The 20,375-nt window shown below is 54.7% G+C and overlaps 1 protein-coding gene across 1 annotated transcript; it reads left to right on the plus strand.

The window, feature by feature from the left end:
• Positions 1–1,739: 1,739 nt before the first annotated feature.
• LOC121277327 (5'-AMP-activated protein kinase catalytic subunit alpha-1-like) lies at positions 1,740–20,052 on the plus strand. The gene is made up of 9 exons (XM_041186659.1): positions 1,740–1,857; positions 3,609–3,750; positions 4,649–4,742; positions 5,340–5,484; positions 6,240–6,327; positions 10,222–10,446; positions 12,547–13,045; positions 15,008–15,134; positions 17,869–20,052. Exons 1-9 carry the CDS (start codon positions 1,758–1,760, stop codon positions 18,123–18,125), a joined length of 1,677 nt encoding a protein of 558 aa, XP_041042593.1. The 5' UTR covers positions 1,740–1,757; the 3' UTR covers positions 18,126–20,052.
• Positions 20,053–20,375: the final 323 nt, after the last annotated feature.

Below are 20,375 nucleotides of genomic sequence, written 5' to 3' on the forward strand. Positions count from 1 at the left end.
CCTCCCCGATAGACATTGATCCCCTAACCCTGACCCCCACGACACTAACCCCCTGACCCTGACCTCCCGACAGATATTGACCCACTAACCTTGACACCCCCAGACCCTAACCCCCTGACCCTGACCTCCCCGATAGACATTGATCCCCTAACCCTGACCCCCCGACCCTAACCCTCTGACCCTGACCTCCCCGGCAGACATTGACACCCTAACCCCCCCCCACAGACCCTAACCCCCTGACCCTGACCTCCCCGATAGACATTGACCCCCTAAAGCCCCCCAACAGACCCTAACCCCACCAACCTTGATCTCTTCGACAGAAATTGACCCCCTGACCCCCCACAGACCCTAACACCCCCGACCCTGACCTCCCCGACAGACATTGACCCCCTAAACCTGACACCCCCCCAGACCCTAAGCCCCTGACCCTGACCTCCCCGATAGACATTGATCCCCTAACCCTGACCCCCACGACACTAACCCCCTGACCCTGACCTCCCGACAGATATTGACCCACTAACCCTGACACCCCCAGACCCTAACCCCCTGACCCTGACCTCCCCGATAGACATTGATCCCCTAACCCTGACCCCCCGACCCTAACCCTCTGACCCTGACCTCCCCGGCAGACATTGACACCCTAACCCCCCCCCCACAGACCCTAACCCCAACCCTGACCTCCCCGATAGACATTGACCCCCTAAAGCCCCCCAACAGACCCTAACCCCACCAACCTTGATCTCCTCGACAGAAATTGACCCCCTGACCCCCCACAGACCCTAACACCCCCGACCCTGACCTCCCCGACAGACATTGACCCCCTAAACCTGACACCCCCCCAGACCCTAAGCCCCTGACCCTGACCTCCCCGATAGACATTGATCCCCTAACCCTGACCCCCACGACACTAACCCCCTGACCCTGACCTCCCGACAGATATTGACCCACTAACCCTGACAACCCCCAGACCCTAACCCCCCTGACCCTGACCTCCCCGATAGACATTGATCCCCTAACCCTAACCCCCCGACCCTAACCCTCTGACCCTGACCTCCCCGGCAGACATTGACACCCTAAACCTGACACCCCCCCAGACCCTAAGCCCCTGACCCTGACCTCCCCGACAGACATTGACCAGCTCCGGATCCCCCTCAGATCCTGATCCCACCCAGACCCTGACCTTCCTGGACATTGACCCCCTGAACCTGACCCCCCTCAGACCCCATCACGAACCTTGACCCCCGCCCCTGAGACCCAGGCCCCAAAGCCTGACACCCCCTGAACCTGACCCCCTCCCGCAGGCCTTGAACCCTCCCAGACCCTGACCCCCAAACCCCCACCCAAGGCCTGACCCCCGCTGTGGACGCTGAAACCCACGGACCCGCCCCTTGGGGGTTTGAGTGACCCCCCTGAGTGAGAGTACGGGAGACCCCGCCCCCTGACTGACAGGAGAGGAGACCCCACCCCCCTGTATGACGAAACAGGAGACCCCGCCCCCTGACTGACGGGGGGAGGAGACCCCACCCCCCTGTATGACGAAACAGGAGACCCTGCCCCCCTGAGTGACGGTTGGGGGAGACCCCGCCTCCTGAATGACGGACCAGGAGACCCGGCCCACTGAGTGACTCTAAGGGAGACCCCGCCCACTGAATGACGGACAGTTTAACCCGCCCTCTGAGTGACAGGCCGGGAGACCCCGCCCCTGAGTGACAGGCCGGGAAACCCCGCCCCGCGGCGGGTTTCCGGTTCCGGTGAAGATGGCGGAGAAAGGGAAAGCGGAAGCCGGCGGGAGGGTGAAGATCGGACATTACAGCCTGGGGGACACCCTGGGGGTGGGGACATTCGGGAAAGTGAAGGGTGAGAGAGAGACACCGAACCCGACTGATCCCCCCCGCCCCTCAATCCCCCCCTCAATCCCCCCTCAATCCCCCCCTCCCCCTCAATCCCCCCTCAATCCCCCCCTCCCCCTCAATCCCCCCTCAATCCCCCCCTCCCCCTCAATCTCCCCCTCAATCCCCCTCCCCCTCCCTCAATCTCCCCCTCAATCCCCCTCCCCCTCAATCCCCCCCTCAATCCCCCTCCCCCTCAATCCCCCCTCAATCCCCCCCTCCCCCTCAATCCCCCCTCAATCCCCCCCTCCCCCTCAATCTCCCCCTCAATCCCCCTCCCCCTCCCTCAATCTCCCCCTCAATCCCCTCCCCCTCAATCCCCCCCTCAATCCCCCTCCCCCTCAATCCCCCCCTCATCCCCCTCCCCCTCAATCTCCCCCTCAATCCCCCTCCCCTCCCCCTCAATCCCCCCCTCAATCTCCCCCTCAATCTCCCCTCTCCCCTCCCTCAATCCCCCCCTCAATCCCCCTCCCCCTCAATCCCCCCCTCAATCTCCCCCTCAATCCCCCTCCCCTCCCCCTCAATCTCCCCCTCAATCCCCCTCCCCTCCCCCTCAATCTCCCCCTCAATCCCCCTCCCCTCCCCCTCAATCCCCCCTCAATCTCCCCCTCAATCTCCCCTCTCCCCCCCCTCAATCTCCCCCTCAATCTCCCCTCTCCCCCTCCCTCAATCCCCCCCTCAATCTCCCCCTCAATCTCCCCTCTCCCCCTCCCTCAATCCCCCCCTCAATCTCCCCCTCAATCTCCCCCTCCCCTCCCCTCCCCCTCAATCCCCCCCTCAATCCCCCCCTCAATCCCCCCTCTCCCCCTCCCTCAATCCCCCCCTCAATCTCCCCTCTCCCCCTCCCTCAATCCCCCCTCAATCTCCCCTCTCCCCCTCCCTCAATCCCCCTCCCCCTCAATCTCCCCCTCAATCCCCCCTCAATCTCCCCTCTCCCCCTCCCTCAATCCCCTCCCCCTCAATCTCCCCCTCAATCTCCCCCTCAATCTCCCCCTCCCCCTCAATCTCCCCCTCCTCCTCAATCTCCCCCTCCCCCTCAATCTCCCCCCCCTCAATCTCCCCCCCTCAATCTCCCCCTCCCCCTCAATCTCCCCCTCCCCCTCAATCTCCCCCTCCCCTCTCCCCCCTCAATCTCCCCCTCCCCTCTCCCCCCTCAATCTCCCCCTCCCCTCTCCCCCCTCAATCTCCCACTCCCCTCTCCCCCCTCAATCTCCCCCTCCCCCTCAAACTCCCCCCTCCCCCTCAATCTCTCCCCTCCCCCTCAATCTCCCCCCTCCCCTCTCCCCCCTCAATCTCTCCCTCCCCCCTCCCCCTCAATCTCTCCCCTCCCCCTCAATCTCTCCCCTCCCCCTCAATCTCTCCCCTCCCCCCTCAATCTCCCCCTTCCCCCTCAATATCCCCCTCAATCTCTCCCCTCCCCCTCAATATCCCCCTCAATCTCTACCCTCCCCCCTCAATCTCTACCCTCCCCCCTCAATCTCCCCCCTCCCCCCTCAATCTCCCCCCTCCCCCCTCAATCTCCCCCCTCCCCCCTCAATCTCCCCCCTCCCCCCTCAATCTCCCCCCTCCCCCCTCAATCTCCCCCCTCCCCCCTCAGCTGCTCTTGTACACCCACCCACCCTCTCACTCACTCATCCTCTCACTCACTCATCCTCTCACTCACTCACCCTCTCACTCACTCACCCTCTCACTCACTCACCCTCTATTTCTCTCCCCCAGTTGGGATGCACGAGTTAACTCAGCACAAGGTTGCAGTGAAAATCCTGAACCGCCAGAAGATTCGCAGCCTTGACGTCGTCGGCAAAATCCGTCGGGAGATCCAGAACCTCAAACTCTTCAGACACCCGCACATCATCAAACTGCAAGTAGAGGCCTCCCTGTGCCCTGGGGTTCGGGGTCACCCCCCCCCCTACGGGGTGTGCTGTGGGATGAGGCTCCTGAGTAAGCTGACCTGGCTCTTCCCATCTCCCACAACATAACAAGAACTCCCAACAGGAGTAGACCGTATGGCCTATCGAACCTGCTCCGCTGTTCAATACGATCATGGCTGATCTTGGGCTCCATCCCCACTTTCCCGCCCACTCTCCGTATTCCTTAATTCCCTGAGAGATCAAAAGCCTGTCTATCCCGGCCTTTAAATATATTCAATGATGGAGCATCCACAACCCTTTGGGGTAGAGAAACCCAAAGATTCACAACCCTCTGAGTGAAGGAATTTCTCCTCATCTCAGTCCTGAATGATCGGCCACTTACCGTGAGACTGTGCTTCCCCCAGCCCCACCCTGTGTTTTAGATTCCCCAGGCAGGGGAAACAACCTCTCAGTATCTGCTCCCTGGCTGCTTCAGAATTTTGAATGTTGAATCTTGAATGGTGAAATGTTCCACCACGGCAGCTGCTGGAATTTGAATTGAATTTTAATAAATCTGGAATTGAAAGCTAGTCTCAGTAATGGCGACCATGAAAGCGTTGATGATTGTTGTAAAAACCCATCAGGTTCGCTAATGTCCTTTACAGAAGGAAACCTGCTGTCCTTACCTGGTCTGGCCTACATGTGAGTCCAGATCCACAGCAATGTGGTTGACTCTTGACTCCCCTCTGAAATGACCTCATGAGCCACTCAGTTCAAGGGCAATATAGGGATGGGTAACAGTGCTGGCCTTGCCAGCGATGCCCACATCCCCGAATGAATTTTTTAAAAAATCACCGTCTTTGTCAGGTTTATAATGAACTCTCTCACCTTTGACCTTTACCCTCCCAGGTACCAGGTGATCAGTACTCCGACAGACATATTCATGGTGATGGAATACGTGGCAGGTGGGGAACTCTTCGATTACATCTGTAAGAATGGGAAGGTAAGGCCAGGTCTTTTGTCCTGTTCACCTGTCCAACCACCCCCCCCCCCCCCCCCCCCCCCCCCCCCCCCCCCCCCCCCCCCCCCCCCCGCCCTTTAAACATCTTATATTTTACCACATTTCTATTTATCTTTAGTTTGGACGAAGAGTCATACGGGCTCGAAACATTAACTCTGTCTTCCTCTCCGCAGTTGCTGTCAGACCTGCTGAGCTTTTCCAGCAGTTTTTGTTTTTGTTTTAGATTTCCAGCATCCGCAGTATTTTGCTTTTACCCCAGTGAGTTGACTTCAGTGCGGGCGATAGCTGGTGGTGTGACAACTGACCACTGGGTTCATGTTCCCGAGCATTGTCCAGCAATCCTGGTTGGTAGGTGAACTCATGTAGATTGAGTGATGGCTGTGATGCCCCCTCATGGCCAAATTGCCTGCTTGGATACTTGAGCTGGGCTTGCGTGTGAGGACTGGTGTCTTAGCGGAGGTGCCAGAGGGCACCTTGCTTGCTTGCACCGTATGTTGGCACATTTCAGCTTTGGGTCTGGGGGCGGGTATAGGGAACCAGCAAAAAGAAAGGTTAAGACTGGGATTCTGTTGCCTGCAGCTGGACGAGAAGGAGAGCAGACGCCTCTTCCAGCAGATCATCTCAGCGGTCGATTACTGCCATCGACACATGGTGGTGCACCGGGACCTGAAACCAGAGAACGTGCTGCTGGATGCACAGATGAATGCCAAAATTGCCGACTTTGGTAAGCAGCCTGTGTCGACCTGTCCTCTTGTTTCTTGCCTGTCTGTGCCCCCAAGCCCCTCTGCCCCACCATGAACCTCCCCTGTCCCCCCCGCAATCCCCCTTCCCATTGAGTTCCCTCCCCCTCCTCACATCCTGTTATCTCCCACTTGGGGAGGGGATGTAGGCAAAAGGCTTGGCCTTTGCTGTGGGTGGACTGTCATTGAGGGTGTCAGCTGTGACTCAGTAGCTCGCACTCTTGTTTTTGAGGCAGAATGTGTTGGTTTATTGAACCACTCCAGAGACTTGAGCGCAGAATCCAGTGCAATACTGAGGGAGCTCTGCACTGTTGTAGGTGCTGCCTCTTGGATGGGAAGCTACACTGAGGCCTTGTCTGCCCCCTCAGGTGGCAGGGAATTCTCCCCAGCGTTCTGTCCAATAGCTTCCCTTACCCAATACCAGCTTTTACAGATCATCTGCTCATTCTCATATTACTGTTTGTGGGCTCTTCACTAATGCCCACGTCTTTTAAATCCAACAGTGCAGCTTTGAAGCCCCACTCTCTGGCTCAGGGAAGAGAGTGTCTGAGCTGAACTGCCATCTAATATTGAAGGGGGTGCGCTGTGTCTGTAAGCAATTTGCTTTTGAAATTGACAAAGGCAGGGGATTGATTCCCTGGTCCAGGGAGTGTTTATTGCTCAATGTTATTATCTCCCTTGGTGATGCCGTTATGAACTGGCCCTAATTCTCCCCTTTCCCTTTTTCCTCTGCGACCAGGTCTCTCAAATATGATGTCAGATGGAGAGTTCCTGAGAACCAGCTGTGGCTCCCCCAACTATGCTGCCCCTGAGGTTATTTCCGGAAGGTACGGTCAGCAGTCCCTGTGAAAGCCATGTTCGTGCCATCCTCCAAACCCACTTGCCGTCCTAAACAATAGCTCAAGGCCCACTTTGGGGTTCAGATGCCAGCTGAATGAGTGAATCTCAACCAGGCAGTGGTAAAGTCTCCAGCATCTCTTATGACAGAGAGAAAATCACCTGGGGGACCTGTGCTGCAAACAGTGTGTATGCAATGTGACTGTGCTCGAGGGTCATTGTGTGTATGAGGTGTGTGTGCATGAGGCTGTGTGCGTGCGAGGCTCTGTGCTTGCGGGGTGTGTGTGCGTGCGAGGCTCTGTGCGTGCAGGGTGGATGTGCGCGCAAGGCTGTGTGCATGCAGGGTGTATGAGCGCGAGGCTCTGTGCGTGTGGGGTGTATGTGCGTGCGGGGTGTGTATGCACATGAGGCTCTGCATGTGGGGCATGTATGCGCGTGAGGCTCTGTGTGGGGCATGTATGCACGTGAGGCTCTGCGTGTGGGGCGTGTGCGCACGAGGCTTTGTGAGTGCGGGATGTATGTACGCGCGAGGCTCTGCGTGCAGGATGTATGTACGCGCGAGGCTCTGCGTGCGGGGTGTTTGCGCGCGAGGCTCTGTGCGTGCGGGGTGCATGTATGTGCGAGGCTTTGTGCGTGCGGGCTGTATGTGCACGTGAGGCTCTGCGTGTGGGGTGTATGTGCACGCGAGGCTCTGCGTGCGGTGTGTATGCACGCGAAGGTTCTGCGTGCAGGGTGTATGTGCGCGCAAGGCTTTGTGTGGTGTGTGTGCGCGCAAGGCTGTGTGTGGTGTGTGCGCACACGAGGCTGTGTGTGGTGTGTGCGCCCGCGAGGCTGTGTGTGTGTGGTGTGCGCGTGCGAGGCTGTGTGTGTGTGGTGTGTGCGCGCGCGAGGCTGTGTGTGTGGTGTGTGCGCATGCAAGGCTGTGTGCGTGGTGTGTGGGCGCGCGAGGCTGTGTGCGTGGTGTGTGGGCGCGCGAGGCTGTGTGTGTGGGCGCGCGCGAGTCTGTGTGCATGGTGTGCGCGCGCGAGGCTGTGTGCGCGCGCGAGGCTGTGTGCGCGCGCGAGGCTGTGTGCGCGCGCGAGGCTGTGTGCGCGCGCGAGGCTGTGTGCGCGCGCGAGGCTGTGTGCGCGCGCGAGGCTGTGTGCGCGCGCGAGGCTGTGTGTGTGTGGTGTGTGGTCTGTGCGCACGCGAGTCTGTGTGCATGGTGTGTGCGCGCGAGGCTGTGTGCGCGCGCGAGGCTGTGTGCGCGCGCGAGGCTGTGTGCTTGTTGCGCGTCTGCACGAGGCTGTGCTTGGTGCGTGCGCGCGAGGCTGTGTGTGTGGTGTGTTTGCGCACGAGGGTGTGCGTGCGCGAGGCTGTGTCTGTGGTGTGTGCGCGTGAGGCTTTGTCTGTGGTGTGTGTCTGCGCGTGAGGCTGTGTGTGTGTGGTGTGTGCGCGCGCGAGGCTGTGTGTGTGGTGTGTGCGCGCGCGAGGCTGTGTGTGTGTTGTGTGCGCGTGCGTGGCTGTGTGTGTGTGGTGTGTGTGCGCGCGAGGCTGTGTGTGTGTGGTGTGTGCGCGCGCGTGGCTGTGTGTGTGTGGTGTGTGCGCGCGCGAGGCTGTGTGTGTGGTGTGTGCGCGCGCGAGGCTGTGTGCGTGGTGTGTGTCTGCGCGTGGTGTGTGTCTGCGCGCGAGGCTGTGTGTGTGGTGTGTGTGTGCGGAGAGGCTGTGTGTGTGGTGTGTGTCTGCGCGCGTGGTGTGTGTCTGCGTGCGAGTCTGTGTGTGTGGTGTGTGTCTGCGCGCGAGGCTGTGTGTGTCTGCGCGCGAGGCTGTGTGTGTGGTGTGTGTCTGCGAGTGAGGCTGTGTGTGGTGTGTGTCTGCGCGCGAGGCTGTGTGTGGTGTGTGTGCGTGCGCGCGCGAGGCTGTGTGTGGTGTGTGTGCGCGCGTGCGAGGCTGTGTGTGGTGTGTGTGCGCGCGTGCAAGGCTGTGTGTGGTGTGTGTGCACGCGCGAGGCTGTGTGTGGTGTGTGCGCGCGCGAGGCTGTGTGTGGTGTGTGTGCGCGCGCGAGGCTGTGTGTGGTGTGTGTGCGCGCGCGAGGCTGTGTGTGGTGTGTGTGCGCGCGCGAGGCTGTGTGTGCGCGCGCGAGGCTGTGTGTGCGCGCGCGAGGCTGTGTGTGCGCGCGAGAGGCTGTGTGTGCGCGCGAGAGGCTGTGTGTGCGTGCGCGAGGCTGTGTGTGCGCGCGCGAGGCTGTGTGTGCGCGCGCGAGGCTGTGTGTGCGCGCGCGAGGCTGTGTGTGCGCGCGCGAGGCTGTGTGTGCGCGCGCGAGGCTGTGTGTGCGCGCGCGAGGCTGTGTGTGCGCGCGCGAGGCTGTGTGTGCGCGCGCGAGGCTGTGTGTGCGCGCGCGAGGCTGTGTGTGCGCGCGCGAGGCTGTGTGTGCGCGCGCGAGGCTGTGTGCGCGCGCGAGGCTGTGTGTGCGCGCGCGAGGCTGTGTGTGCGCGCGCGAGGCTGTGTGTGGTGTGTGTGTGCGCGCGCGAGGCTGTGTGTGGTGTGTGTGCGCGCGCGAGGCTGTGTGTGGTGTGTGTGCGCGCGCGAGGCTGTGTGTGGTGTGTGTGCGCGCGCGAGGCTGTGTGTGGTGTGTGTGCGCGCGCGAGGCTGTGTGTGGTGTGTGTGCGCGCGCGAAGCTGTGTGTGGTGTGTGTGCGCGCGCGAGGCTGTGTGTGGTGTGTGTGCGCGCGCGAGGCTGTGTGTGGTGTGTGTGCGCGCGCGCGAGGCTGTGTGTGGTGTGTTGGCGCGCGCGAGGCTGTGTACGTGGTGTGTGCGCGCGCGAGGCTGTGTACGTGGTGTGTGCGCGCGCGCGAGGCTGTGTACGTGGTGTGTGCGCGCGCGCGAGGCTGTGTACGTGGTGTGTGCGCGCGCGCGAGGCTGTGTACGTGGTGTGTGCGTGCGCGAGGCTGTGTGTGGTGTGTGTGCGCGCGCGCGAGGCTGTGTGTGGTGTGTGTGCGCGCGCGAGGCTGTGTACGTGGTGTGTGCGCGCGCGAGGCTGTGTACGTGGTGTGTGCGCGCGCGCGAGGCTGTGTACGTGGTGTGTGCGCGCGCGCGAGGCTGTGTACGTGGTGTGTGCGCGCGCGAGGCTGTGTACGTGGTGTGTGCGCGCGCGCGAGGCTGTGTACGTGGTGTGTGCGCGCGCGCGAGGCTGTGTACGTGGTGTGTGCGCGCGCGAGGCTGTGTACGTGGTGTGTGCGCGCGCGAGGCTGTGTACGTGGTGTGTGCGCGCGCGAGGCTGTGTACGTGGTGTGTGCGCGCGCGAGGCTGTGTACGTGGTGTGTGCGCGCGCGAGGCTGTGTACGTGGTGTGTGCGCGCGCGAGGCTGTGTACGTGGTGTGTGCGCGCGCGAGGCTGTGTACGTGGTGTGTGCGCACGTGAGACTCTGTGCGTGTGTGGGGTGGCTGCGCGTGAGGCTCTGCGTGTGTGGTGTGCACGCACGAGGCTGTGCGTGTGTGGTGTGCGCGCGCGAGGCTGTGCGTGTGTAGTGTGCGCACGCGAGGCTGTGCGTGTGTAGTGTGCGCGCGCGAGGCTGTGCGTGTGTAGTGTGTGCGCGTGTGTGGCTCTGCGCGTGTGTGGTGTGTGTGTGCCTGAGGCTCTGTGTGCGTGTGGGGTATGAGATGGGACTCCTCATTACTGAATGGTGGAGTTGGCCCTAGGGGCCAAATGGCCGATTTGTGCTACATCTTGTGGATTCTGCGTACACTGATCTGGCGATTGCATACAGCACCCCCCCCCCCACCACCCGGGTTATGCACAGGCTGGGCTGACACCATTGTGCAACTGGGAGTCTCTGAGAGTGGTGAGGGGTTTATGATCCTCAGTAAGATCTGTCTTGTGAACTGTGTGTGTGTTTTCTTCCCTCAGGCTGTACGCTGGGCCGGAGGTGGATATCTGGAGCTGTGGAGTGATACTCTATGCTCTGCTGTGTGGCACTTTACCATTTGATGATGATCATGTCCCCATGCTCTTTAAGAAGATCTGTGATGGGATCTTTTACACACCGCAGTACCTCAACCCGTCTGTCATCAGCCTCCTCAAGCACATGCTGCAGGTTGACCCGATGAAGAGAACTACCATCAAGGACATCCGGTCAGTGCGGGCAGGCTTGTATACGTGTCCTCTCAAGTGTAGCCATAGACTGAGAGTGTTCTGAATGCTTTGGTGGGATGTGGGTGTCGCTGGCAAGGCCAGCAATTGTTGCCCATCCCTAATTGCCCTTGAACTGAGTGGCTTGCTAGGCCATTTCAGAGAGCAGCTAAGAGTGAACCACGTTGCTATAGGTCTGGAGTCACATGTAGGCCAGACCAGGTAAGGACAGCAGATTCCCTTCCCTAAACGGCATTAGTGAACCAGATGATAGTTTCATGTTATTACTGAGAGGAGCTTTATATTCCAGAATTTAAATTCCACCAGCTGCCGTGGTGGGATTTGAACCCAGAGCATTCGCCTGGGCTCCTGGATTGCTAGTCCGGTGCCATTACCACCATGCCACAATCTTACCCCAGTCGAAGTGATTGGCTCTGCTGATCTTCTGCCCCTCATCATCACTGTCCCTAGAGCTGCCTTCTCTGGATGTCGGTGCCGAATGATTATTGGAGAGTAAAAATGGAAGCAGGAGTAGACCATACAGCCTGTCGAGCCTGCGACCCCATTCAGTGTGATCATGGCTGATCTTGGACCTCAACTCCACTTTCCCACCTGCTGCTCCCTACGACCCCATATCCTGCCCACTTCATACATCCTGCCCGCTCCCCATAACCACATGTCTCCAATCCCTGTGTTCCCTGAGACCAAAAACCTGTCTGTGTCAGCCTTACTGTAACATCAAATCCGGAACTCTCGGAACCAAAGCATTTCTGGATTTCAGAATGATGTTAGAGCCAGTGATGAAACATTATAAAACAGTAATATGTTATAAAGTAGGGCAGGGAATGCAATGACTGTATCACAGGAAAACACAGGAAACAGAATTAACAATGGGCCCGGGTCCTACCTTATTAGCCTCCATCATCCATTTTGCATCCAGATTGCTCTTATCCAACAGTTCCCAAGCTGGGTTGGGATTTCTGATGGATTTGCAGAGAGAGATTTTGGGGGTGCAAACATTTAAAAAAAAATTCCCATCGTATGAAGTCATTACTTTAGCAAATTGGTAGATTTTTCTGATATTTTTAAACCAGTTTCAACACTTTGTCTCCAACGCTAGGACCCAACCAAATATTTATACTAAAATCAGAAAATGCTGCCAAAACTCAGCAGGTCTGGTAACATCTGTGGAGAGAGGAACGGGGTTAACGTTTCAGGTCGATGACCTTCCATTAGAACAGCATCAAAGGTCATTCTTGTTTATGATAGCACCTTTTGTGTGGCACTTTATTAATTGCCTCAAGGGAAGAGTGTCAGTGGCTGAAATAATCGAGTAGTCGCATGGTGTCGGGGGAACTGAATCAATTTGAATATTAGATAGAATTATTGAGTATGTAGAACGCAGAGCACAGAAACAAACCATTTGCCCATACTGGTGTTTATACCCTACATGAGTCTTTTCCCAAACCCCTCCATCATCAACATATCCTTCTATTTTTTTCTCCCTCGTGTTTATCTAGCTTCCCCTTAAATCATCTGTGCTATTCACCTCAACTACCCCATGTGGTGGGGAGTTCCACATCCTCACCATTCTGACTAAAGGAGTTTCTCCTGAATACCCTGTTCGATTGCTTAGTCACAATGTTAGGTTGGTGATGCCTAGCTCAGGTCGCTGAGAGTGGAAATATTTTCTCTATCCTTTTCAAATCCTTTCATAATATTAATAGACCACTGTCAGCTCTCCCTTGGCCTTCAATTTTGTAGAGAAAACAGCCCCAGCCTGTCCCTTCGTTCCTGATGCTAAAGCAAAATACTGTGGATACTGAAAATAAAAAGTGGAAAGTGCTGGGAACACTATGCAAAGAGAAAGAGTTAATGTTTCAGATAAATGATGTCTCATCAGAGTGGGGAGAGAATGCAGTTCACATTTTGCCCGGTTCTGATGGAAGGTCACAGACCTGAAACCTAGCTTCATTTATCTCTCTCAGGCAGTGATGCTGCCTGACTTGCTGCGTATTTCTAGCTTGTTCAGCCTTTGCTGATAGTTGATGAGCTTTCTGTGCTGGTATCATTCTTGTAAAGGAATACTGTCCATCCTTTCAGGGAGCACGAGTGGTTTAAGCTGGATCTGCCTAGGTACCTGTTCCCAGAGGATCCTGCCTACAGCACCAGCATGATCGATGATGAGGCCCTGAAGGAAGTGTGTGAGAAGTTTGAGTGCAGCGAGGAAGAGGTGTTGAACTGTTTGTACAGCCGTAACCACCAGGACCCGCTGGCTGTGGCCTATCACCTCATCATCGACAATCGGCGCATTATGAACGAGGCCAAAGATTTCTACCTGGCTTCCAGCCCACCAGACAGTGCCTCCTTCCTTGACGATCAGCACTTTGTCTCCAGGGTTCACCCCGAGCGGGTGCCCTTCCTGGTAGCAGAGGCTGCCCCCAGGCCCCGGCACACCCTGGACGAGCTGAACCCCCAGAAATCCAAACATCCCGGGGTACGCAGAGCCAAGTGGCACCTGGGCATCCGGAGCCAGAGCCGGCCAAACGACATCATGGCCGAAGTGTGTCGTGCCATGAAACAGCTGGGCTATGAGTGGAAGGTGAGAAACAACTGGAGTATGGGGGCAGGGAACGGGAAATGGCTGGGATACGGGGGGAGAGCGAGAAACAGCTGGGTACGGAGTGAGAGTGAGAAACAGCTGGAATGCTGGGGAGAGAGAAACAGCTGGGGTACTGGGAGAGAGTGAGAAACAGCTGGGGTACTGGGGAGAGAGCGAGAAACAGCTGGAGTACTGGGAGTGAGAAACAGCTGGGGTACTGGGGAGAGAGTGAGAAACAGCTGGAGTACTGGGAGTGAGAAACAGCTGGAGTACTGGGAGTGAGAAACAGCTGGGGTACTGGGAGTGAGAAACAGCTGGGGTACTGGGAGTGAGAAACAGCTGGGGTACTGGGAGTGAGAAACAGCTGGGGTACTGGGAGAGAGTGAGAAACAGCTGGGGTACTGGGGAGAGAGTGAGAAACATCTGGAGTACTGGGAGAGAGAGAGAAACAGCCGGGGTATGGAGGGAGAGTGAGAAACAGCTGGGATGCTGGGGAGAGAGAGAAACAGCTGGGGTACTGGGAGAGAGTGAGAAACAGCTGGGGTATGGAGGGAGAGTGAGAAACAGCTGGGATGCTGGGAGAGAGTGAGAAACAGCTGGAGTACGGGGAGAGTGAGAAACAGCTGGGGTACTGGAGAGAGTGAGAAACAGCTGTGGTACTGGGGAGAGAGAGAAACAGCTGGGGTACTGGGGAGAGTGAGAAACATCTGGGATACTGGGAAAGAGTGAGAAACTGCTGGGGTACTGGGAGAGAGAGAAACAGCTGGGGTACTGGGAGAGAGTGAGAAACAGCTGGGGTACTGGGAGAGAGTGAGAAACAGCTGGGGTACTGGGAGAGAATGAGAAACAGCTGGGGTACTGAGAGAGAGTGAGAAACAGCTGGGGTACTGGGAGAGAGTGAGAAACAGCTGGGGTACAGGGTAGAGAGTGAGAAACAGCTGGGGTACTGGGAGAGTGAAAACAGCTGGGGTACTGGGTAGAGAGTGAGAAACAGCTGGGGTACAGGGTAGAGAGTGAGAAACAGCTGGGGTACGGGGTAGAGAGTGAGAAACATCTGAGGTACTGGTGAGAGAGTGAGAAACATCTGAGGTACTGGTGAGAGAGTGAGAAACATCTGAGGTACTGGGGAGAGAGTGAGAAACATCTGAAGTACTGGGGAGAGTGAGAAACAGCTGGGGTACTGGGAGAGAGAGAAACAGCTGGGGTACAGGGTAGGGAGTGAAAAACAGCTGGGGTACAGGGTAGAGAGTGAGAAACATCTGAGGTACAGGGTAGAGAGTGAGAAACAGCTGGGGTACAGGGTAGAGAGTGAGAAACAGCTGGGGTACGGGGTAGAGAGTGAGAAACAGCTGGGGTACGGGGTAGAGAGTGAGAAACAGCTGGGGTATGGGGTAGAGAGTGAGAAACAGCTGGGGTACAGGGTAGAGAGTGAGAAACAGCTGGGGTACGGGGTAGAGAGTGAGAAACAGCTGGGGTACTGGGGATAGAGTGAGAAACATCTGAGGTACTGGTGAGAGAGTGAGAAACATCTGAGGTACTGGGGAGAGAGTGAGAAACAGCTGGGGTACTGGGAGAGAGAGAAACAGCTGGGGTACAGGGAGAGAGAGAGAAACAGCTGGGGTACTGGGAGAGAGTGAGAAACAGCTGAGATACTTGGGAGAGAGTGAGAAACAGCTGGAGTATGGAGGGAGAGTGAGAAACAGCTGGGGTATGGGGAGAGAGTGCGAGAGAAAGAGAAAAACAGCTGGGGTACTGGGGGTGGAGAGAGAGAAACTCTCCCTGTCTCCTCCCCCTTTTTCTCAATGTCTAACTTCCTGATTTTCCTTCCACTTGGTCACCATTTCTCTTTCCCTGCTCTCCTACCCCTTTGTTCTCTCTGCTCCCACTCATTCCCACACTTTGCCTGCTCTGCCCTTGGTTTGTCTCTTCCTGTCTTTGACATCTCTGTCCTGTTCCTGCCAGGTGGTAAACCCCTACTACTTGCGAGTTCGGAGAATGAACACCACCACAGGGACATTTTCCAAGATGAGTCTTCAGTTGTACCAGGTGGACAGCCGCACCTATCTGGTGGATTTCCGCAGCATTGAAGGTGATTATTTGTCTGAGATCCTTGCCTCAGCTACTTCAGCACACCCTCTCGACACTGAGCATCCCTATAACCCAGCTTCTCTTGAAGTCTCAGGAGAGATGGGGCTGAGGGATCTGGTAAAGAGAGGAGGGAGGGGTGCGATGTGGTGAAGAGGGGAGGGAGAGCTACCGGGTTGGGTACAGTAAAGAGAGGAGGGAGGGGTATGGTAAAGACTGGAGGGGGCGGTACTGGGTAGGTACGGTAAAGAGGGGAGGGAGAGCAAACGAGTGCAGCTTTGGAACTGAGACCAGGCCTGGGAGTTTGGTGAGTGGGGCAGTTTAAGGTGTTACTCTTGTTCTTGAAAAATCTAGTCCTGTCTGTAACTAGCAGTCTCCTCTACATTGGAGAGACCAAACGTAAACTGGGCGACCGCTTTGCAGAACACCTGCGGTCTGTCCGCAAGAATGACCCAAACCTCCCATTCGTTTGCCATTTTAACACTCCACCCTGCTCTCTTGCCCACATGTCTATCCTTGGCTTGCTGCATTGTTCCAGTGAAGCCCAACGCAAACTGGATGAACAACACCTCATCTTCCGACTAGGCACTTTACAGCCTTCCGGACTGAATATTGAATTCAACAACTTTAGGTCGTGGATTCCCTCCCCCATCCCCACCCCCTTTCTGTTTCCCCCTTCCTTTTTTTTTTCCAATAAATTATTATATAATTTTCCTTTTCCCAGCTATTTCCATTATAAAAAGAGAAAAAGAAAAAAAAATATTTATTTATTTTTTTACATCTTTTATGCTCTCCCCACCCCCAATAGAGCTATACCTTGAGTGCCCTACCATCCATTCTTAATTAGCACATTCGTTTAGATAATATCACCAACTTTAACACCTATGTGTTCTTTTGTATTATTGTTGTTGACATCTTTTGATGATCTGCTTCTATCACTGCTTGTTTGTCCCTACAACCACACCCCCCCTCCACCTCTCTCTCTCTCTCTCTCTCCGCCCCCCACACACACACACACCTTAAACCAGCTTATATTTCAACTCTTTCTTGGACTCAAACTCAAGTTCTGTCGAAGGGTCATGAGGACTCGAAACGTCAACTCTTTTCTTCTCCGCCGATGCTGCCAGACCTGCTGAGTTTCTCCAGGTAATTCTGTTTTTGTTTTGGATTTCCAGCATCCGCAATTTTTTTGTTTTTATTTTAGTAACTGGAAAGTGTTGTGTTAGTTTCTTTTTTCCAGCCTTGGGCAGGGTAACTCTTTCGAGTACAAGCACGTTTCCATCTGTTCCTATTCAGATGAAGTTACATTTTTCATAGTTTGCCATTGTGAGATTTGAACTCTTGATCTTGGGGTTACAAACCCAGTACCATAACTACTTGGCTATTTAGGCCAAGCTCCTTGGGCAGGGTAACTCTTTCGAGTACAAGCACGTTTCCATCTGTTCCTATTCAGATGAAATTACATTGTTTCATAATTTGCCATAGCGAGATTTGAACTCTTGATCTTGGGGTTACAAACCCAGTACCATAACCACTTGGCTATTTAGGCCAAGCTCCTTAGGCAGGGTAAACACACTCTGCTGAGAGAGATATATATGAGTAATTAAGTAGCTAACTGGTTCAATCTGGTTTCTCTAGCACCAGTTCAGTTTACCATAAAATCAGGGTTCTTTCATGCAGCCTTGGCAATATGTGTTTTTTTGGAACTTTGTTTTGTTCAATCACGGGAATGGGCCCAGCATTTATTGCCCATCCCTAATTGCCCTTGAGAAGGTGGTGGTGAGCTGCCTTCTTGAACCGCTACAGTCCATGTGGTGTAGGTACACCCACAGTGCCGTTAGGGAGGGAGTTCCAGGATTTTGACCCAGCGACAGTGAAGGAACGAGCTTAGAAGAGTTAACAGGTGACTTGATTGAAACATGGAAGATCCTGAGGGGTCCTGATAGGATGAATGTGGAGAGGATGTTTTCTCTTGTGGAAGAATCGAGAACTAGGGGTCACTGTTTAAAAATAAGAGGTGGCCCATTTAAAACAGATGAGAAACTTTTCCTTTGAGAGTCATGAGTCTTTGGAACTCTCTTCCTCAAAAGGTGGTGGAAGCAGAGTTCTTCGAATATATTTAAGGTAGATAGATTCTTGAAAAGCAAGGGGGTGAAAGGTTGTGGAGGGTAGGTATGAATATGGAGTTGAGGTTGTAATCAAGTGAGCCATGATCTTATCGAGCAGCAGAGCAGGTTCAAAGAGCCGAATTGCTGCCTACTCCTGATTCGTTATGTTCATAATTATGGGGCGGGGTTCGGTAACGAGGAGAAGGAGGGGGTACCTGGTGGAGTATGGTTATGGGGGGAGGAGGGTACAATGCACAGGCTGTGTTTCAGGGCTGGAGTGAGTGAGGGGTCGAGCGATAAGGTGTGGGTGAGATGAAGATTTGAGGGGGGACTAAGTGTTTTTGGGGTTGTAGGCGGAGAGGTGTGAGAGTTTGGAAAGGTCCAGCTTTGTGGAGCTGAATTTTGCAGTAGAGGCTAAAGGGAATGAGATTTGGTGGGAGAGATGGAGCCAAGCTTTTGGGTGGGGAGAGGGTGAGGCTGCGTTCTTGGCGGGGTGGGGGTGCGGTGAGCGATGGGGGTCGAGCTTTTGTTGGGGGGGGGGGGGGGGGGGGGGCGGTCGCGGGAAGGGCAGAGCGTGTTTGTGATCTGTTGACCCTCTGTGTTATAATGATGTGTGGGTGTTATTAACAGCGGAAGAGGTGATTGAGCCCAGATCCGGTTCCACCACTCCTCGGCGTTCCGGCTCCATCAGCAGCTATCACCGGAGCGGTTCAAAAAACGACTCGGACACAGATTCTACGGGGAAGCCTGCTGACGGGACCATGTCGTGGTCTGGGACCTCACTGGCCGAGTCTGGCCTCCCCTCTGAGCTGAGCCCAAGGCCTGGCAGTCACATCATTGAATTTTTTGAAATGTGTGCCAATCTGATTAAGCTACTGGCTCGATAATGGATGCCAGTTCCTCCTTTCTCTGTCTCCGCATTACAGTCTGATCAACTTTCACACGCAATGCACAAAGCAACATGGAGAAACAGATTAATGCTTCGAAACATCTTGCTCTAAACTTCTATTTCACCTTGAGCGTTAAGCTACTGCCGGCAGTGTGAATCAGGAAGTGAGGCTGAGAGTTTAGAGTTACTTATGTGTTCCCTTCTCTCTGTGTCACTTGCTAGTCCTGTCCTTAGCTGTCTGTAGCTGGTGGTACGCTGATGTGAATCCATTGCTTTGCTGCGTCTTTTACAACGTGGAAGTACTATGTGTCGGACTGGAGCCCAGTGTTTGCCCCCTGCACCCCCCTCTGATCTAGTTGTCCAATGTCTGTCCATTGATTGGAACTGACCCAAATCCAACTCGACAAGTGAATTCAGTGAGGGATGAGCAGAATTGTCTGGCAGCCTTTCAAGTAGAGAGGCTTGACAGTGTCAAGTCCCTTAAGATGCACCACAGCCAACACCACCGTGCAGCAGTGTTCCATACACTGGCGTTGGGTTGTCTGCTCTGTGATAGTCTCAACCGTAGTGAACGACCCCTCTCAGGGCTTTTGTCCACAGATCATTGCACAGTTTTAAACTCTTTATTCTGGAAGTGTTAGCTTGACCTCTTTCTAAGGTGGTTTCCTCAAAGGAACTCATGGATTCTGTCCCCTCAGCTGTTTGGAAATCAGCTGGCCATAAGAGTTTATAGCTTACTGGAGCCTGCGTATTGGAACTCAATGCCCTGTCTGATTTGGGGAGAGCTGCAACTGGAAAGATAAGTCCTGAGTTAGCTAGTTGTATTTATATAATAATTTTATTACAGTAAGAGATCCCAGTTCCCTGAGCTCTGGATTTGCCAGATTGTACTTTCTTTGTACTGGTTGCTGCCTGTGACAGTGTGACAGCCATCAAATGGTCAGGGTTTTCCATTAGGGATTCGTTGACTCATCTGCACAGGTTGAGATGCTAGCTGTCCTTCAGGCATTGGTCACTGTTAGAGCCTTGGTATTGGGACTGAATGGTCAGTGTGGTCTGGGAAATGGTGGTGATGGGGAGGTGGGGGTGATGCCTGTAGGAAGCCAAATGTCTCAGGCTCTGAGACCTGTTCAAATGGAGCCCAGATCAAGAGATGGAAGCTGCCTTTTACCGTGTTCTAAACTCGGGAGTTTGAGGCAACCGCATGGTGGCTCACAGCAACAAGTGCTCTGGGAACACAAGCACATGGCCATTCATTGTGAATTTTTCTATCACCTTTTTAGAATAAAGGGTAGTTGAGTAGGAGATCAGGAATTTAACACTGTAGAGGGAGGGAGGTAGTAGGTCTTGGGCAATGTGGAATCACAGAATTGTTTCAGTGTAGAAGGAGGCTATTCGTACCATCATGTCTGCACCGGCTCTCCGAGCATTTTAACTTAGTGCCAGTCTCCTGCCTTTTCCCCATAACCCTGCACATTGTTTCTATTTAAATAATCATCCAATGCCCTCTTGAACGCCTCAATTGAGCCTGCCTCCACCACACTTCCAGGCCGTGCATTCCAAACCCTAACTACTTGCTGTGAGAAAAAGCTTTTTTTCACCTCACACTTGCTTATTTTGGAAAACACTTTAAAATTGTGCCCTCTGGTTCTCGATCCGTTTACGAGCAGGAACAGTTTCTCCCTATCTACTCTGTGCAGGCTCCTCATGATTTTAAAAACTTCTATCAAGTCTCCTCTTATCCTTCTCCTCTCCAAGGAAGTATCGAACCCTGTGTTGTGCCTCCTCTGGGAGTTCCATAAAAAAATTCCATAAAAGAATAAATAAAAAGTATCACTGGCAAGGCCAGCATTTGTTGCCCATCATTAATTGCCCTTAAAGTGAGTGGCTCACGAGGTCATTTCAGAGGGCATTTAAGAGTCAACCACATTGCTGTGGGCCTGGAGTTACATGTAGGCCAGACCAGGTAAGGATGGCAGATTTCCTTCCCTAAAGGACATTAGTGAACCAGATGGGTTTTTATGACAATCGACAATGGTTTCATGGTCACCCTTGCCAAGACTAACTTTTCAATTCCAAATTATTAATTGAATTTAAATTCTACCAGCTGCCATGGTGGGATTTGAACTCTTGTTCCCTTAACATGAGCCTGGGTCTCTGGATGACCAGTCCAGTGACATTACCGCCATGCCACCATCTCCCCCACCTGTTTTTGATGGGGATAGTGTAGAGGGAGGCTTACTCTGTA

Source organism: Carcharodon carcharias, chromosome 4 (genome assembly GCF_017639515.1).
Source record: "Carcharodon carcharias isolate sCarCar2 chromosome 4, sCarCar2.pri, whole genome shotgun sequence".
Classification (NCBI taxonomy): domain Eukaryota; kingdom Metazoa; phylum Chordata; class Chondrichthyes; order Lamniformes; family Lamnidae; genus Carcharodon; species Carcharodon carcharias.

Bases quoted from the DNA above. Each gene is read 5' to 3' on its own strand.
- LOC121277327 (XM_041186659.1), top strand. From the start codon at position 1,758: ATGGCGGAGAAAGGGAAAGCGGAAGCCGGCGGGAGGGTGAAGATCGGA. The intron at 6,328-10,221 runs GTACGGTCAGCA...TTCTTCCCTCAG, and splicing joins CCTGAGGTTATTTCCGGAAG to GCTGTACGCTGGGCCGGAGG. The intron at 13,046-15,007 runs GTGAGAAACAAC...TGTTCCTGCCAG, and splicing joins AGCTGGGCTATGAGTGGAAG to GTGGTAAACCCCTACTACTT.